General features: G+C 44.1%; 1 protein-coding gene across 1 annotated transcript; it reads left to right on the top strand.

Moving 5' to 3' along the window:
- Positions 1–253: 253 nt before the first annotated feature.
- On the top strand, positions 254–2,116 carry LOC106980415 (C-C motif chemokine 4). Its single transcript, XM_027033776.2, has 3 exons — positions 254–565; positions 1,076–1,190; positions 1,738–2,116. The coding sequence occupies exons 1-3, from the start codon at positions 490–492 to the stop codon at positions 1,823–1,825; spliced, it is 279 nt and encodes a 92-aa protein (XP_026889577.1). The 5' UTR covers positions 254–489; the 3' UTR covers positions 1,826–2,116.
- Positions 2,117–3,222: the final 1,106 nt, after the last annotated feature.

Below are 3,222 nucleotides of genomic sequence, written 5' to 3' on the forward strand. Positions count from 1 at the left end.
GCCAGGCTTGCAGAAGCCCTGGAAAGACTGCCATGAAGCCTCCAGTTTCTGAAGGTGCCAACCACCAAGAGCAGCATGGTTCTCATCTACAAGCCTCTTCTGGTAGGTGTGAATGTTTCATCCTTCCTCTTGGGTTTGCAATTCTCTCCACAGTCTTGATTGCTGTCTTTGGTGTACCACTTCCCTCTATGGTACAGCCCACTTCTTCTCCCTTCCTCCCCCTACTCCTCCGTGATAACATAACACTGGGGAAGAGAAGTTGTGAAGAGCTCCTCACTCTCAGCTAGCTTCAGTTTCCTTATTGGCACCATGACATCATCTCTACCCTGGAAATTCCATTGCCTGCCTGTGCCTACCACTCTGTCCCAGGCCTCAGAGTTCCTATAAAGAGGGGTTCCCAACTCAGTATCAGCACAGAGCGCAGTTGGGTTCTGAAGCTTCTGGGCTCTGCAGTCTCAGCTCCAGGAAAGCCTCTCCTCTGCCAAGACCATGAAACTCTGTGTGACTGTCCTTTCTCTCCTTGTGCTAGTGGCTGCCTTCTGCTCCCCGACGCTCTCAGCACCAAGTAAGTCTACTCTTCCAGCCATTACTTCTAGAGTCATGATGTAGGTAGTGCTGACTTTTCTAGTTAGGGCTGATCTAACAGTGGCATCTAGAGATTGGACAAAAGGGAGCTGGGAAGGTTTCCAAGTAGCCTGCTATTAAATGTAGAATCTAGTAAACAGTCAGTAATAGTCAATTTCCTGTTTTCTTAAGAAATAGTAACCAGTAGACTAATTTAAGTAAGTTCCTGTCTCTTTCTGTGCCTCGGTTTCCCCATCTGTAAAATGAAGGAAGTTATACACATGCCCCAAGACTCAATCCAGCTCCAATCTTCTAGAATTCTTTCATGACATTCTCTTACAATCTTCTATTTAGAATAAGACTCCTACTTACGGTGGGTGGGATTGGATACAAGGTACCATATTTTGGGATCTGGTAGCTCTACAGAGATGGCCACCGAATATCTATGATTAGAAGCCAAAATTAACAGGTCCTTGTAGAACTTCTATCTTACCCCTGCCTTTCTTTCTAGTGGGCTCAGACCCTCCCACCGCCTGCTGCTTCTCTTACGCCCTGCGGAAGCTCCCTCGAAACTTTGTAGTGGATTACTTTGAGACCAGCAGCCTCTGCTCCCAGCCAGCTGTGGTGTGAGTATCAACCCTGGGGCTGCTCTGAGAAGCAAGGGTGAAGGCAGGATTAGAAAGGGAGCTTGTTGGGGGAGGAGGCAGTTCTCAGGGCTGAATGAAGCTCTCCCAGAAGTCAGTGAGGATCCAGTCATGAAGTCACCTGTTGAGTTGTGGAGGGGGCTCGGTGGGAGCCAAGGGAGAGGAAGGGAGTTTCTGGAGGAGGAAGGCCAGGAAACTAGGAAAAGTAAAAAAGATGGCAGGAAATGTGGGCTGATTTTTTAAACCATGCTTAGAAAAACATGTGGAAAAGTCCCGTTAAGGGCAATAGAGAATGAATGGGGAGATGTATCCATATTAATTGCAAAACTCATTTGTTCCTAATCTGGGCAACCCAGAAAATGGAGCTAAATCCAGAGTAGAAGTAAAAGGAGTCTAGTTCTAGCACCACTCTAGGAAGGGTTTCCCATCTATTAGAGCTGTCCAACATGAACCATGGTCAAGCAAAGGAAGTTGTCTACTACAGGCAAGGTCCCATGGGATTCTAATCTGTCCATTCTTTGTTCCATAGATTCCAAACCAAAAGGGGCAGACAAGTCTGTGCTAACCCCAGTGACTCCTGGGTCCAGGAATACATGGATGACCTGGAACTGAACTGAGCGCTCCAGTCCAGGTGCAAGAGGTATCCAGGGAAGGTCACCTGAGTCGGACGTTTCTCAGTGAGACACATCTTCTCCACGCTCATGCTCTTCTCAGTAGTCCGTTCCTTCTCTTAATTTAATCTTATCACGTGCTGTATTATTGTATTTGGAGTCGTTTCTATTATTTGTTTTGCCAAAGGATACTTGTCCCCTATGGGGATGGTCCACCATCACTCTTTCTCTGGTATTGTAGACATATGGATAATGCAGCTGATTCCATGTGTTTTCAAAATAAAATTTCTTTAAAAATGTAGACAATTTCTTTGCATTTTACTTTGATTTGGGGTGAAGGATATTGCTGGTATTATGAATAGGGACAAACTAGTTTCCAAACACAGTAAGAATGAGCAAGTACTGAATGCTTAATTGGGCTAAAATGTCTAAAGACATGACCTCATTCAACACTCTCTTTTATTTATTTATTTATTTATTTATTTATTTAAATGTTCATTTTTGAGAGAGAGAGAGAGAGAGAGAGAGAAAGAGAGCGCGCGCAAGTGGGGGAGGGGCAGACAAAGAAGGAGACAAAGAATCTGAAGCAGGCTCCAGGCTCTGAGGTGTCAGCACAGAGCCTGACAGGGGACTCAAACTCATGAACAGTGAGATCATGGCCTGGCTGAAGTCATATGCTTAACCGACTGAGCCACCCAGGCGCCCCTATTTATTTATTTATTTATTTACTTATTTACTTTTTAATTTACATCCAAGTTAGTTGGCATACAGTGCAATAATGATTCCAGTAATTCATCCCCTATGTATAACAACACCCAGTGTTCATCCCAATAAGTGTCCTCTTTAGTGCCCCTTACCCATTTAGCCCATCCCCCCACCCACAACCCCTCCATCAACCCTGAGTTTGTTCTTTGTATTTAAGAGTCTCTTATGCTATGTTTGTCCCTCTCCCTGTTTTTATATTATTTTTGCTTCTCTTCCCTTATGTTCATCTGTTTTGTATCTTAAATTCCACATATGGTAAAGTCATATGATATCTGTCTTTCTCTTACTGACTAATTTCGCTTAGCATAATACCCTCTAGTTTCATCCACGGAGTTGCAAATGGCAAGATTTCATTCTTTTTGATTGCCGAGTAATACTCCATTGTGTGTGTGTGTGTGTGTGTGTGTGTACCACATCTTCTTTATCCATTCATCCATTGATGGTCATTTGGGCTCTTTCTGTACTTTGGCTATTGTTGGTAGTGCTATAAACATTGGGGTGCATGTGCCCCTTCGAAACAGCATACCTGTATCCCTTGGATAAATACCTAGTAGTGCAATTGCTGGGTCATAGGGTAGTTCTATTTTTAATTTTTTGAGGAACCTCCATACTGTTTTCCAGAGTGGCTGCACCAGCTT

The sequence above is a fragment of the Acinonyx jubatus genome, chromosome E1, assembly GCF_027475565.1.
Source record: "Acinonyx jubatus isolate Ajub_Pintada_27869175 chromosome E1, VMU_Ajub_asm_v1.0, whole genome shotgun sequence".
NCBI classification, from domain to species: Eukaryota; Metazoa; Chordata; class Mammalia; order Carnivora; family Felidae; genus Acinonyx; species Acinonyx jubatus.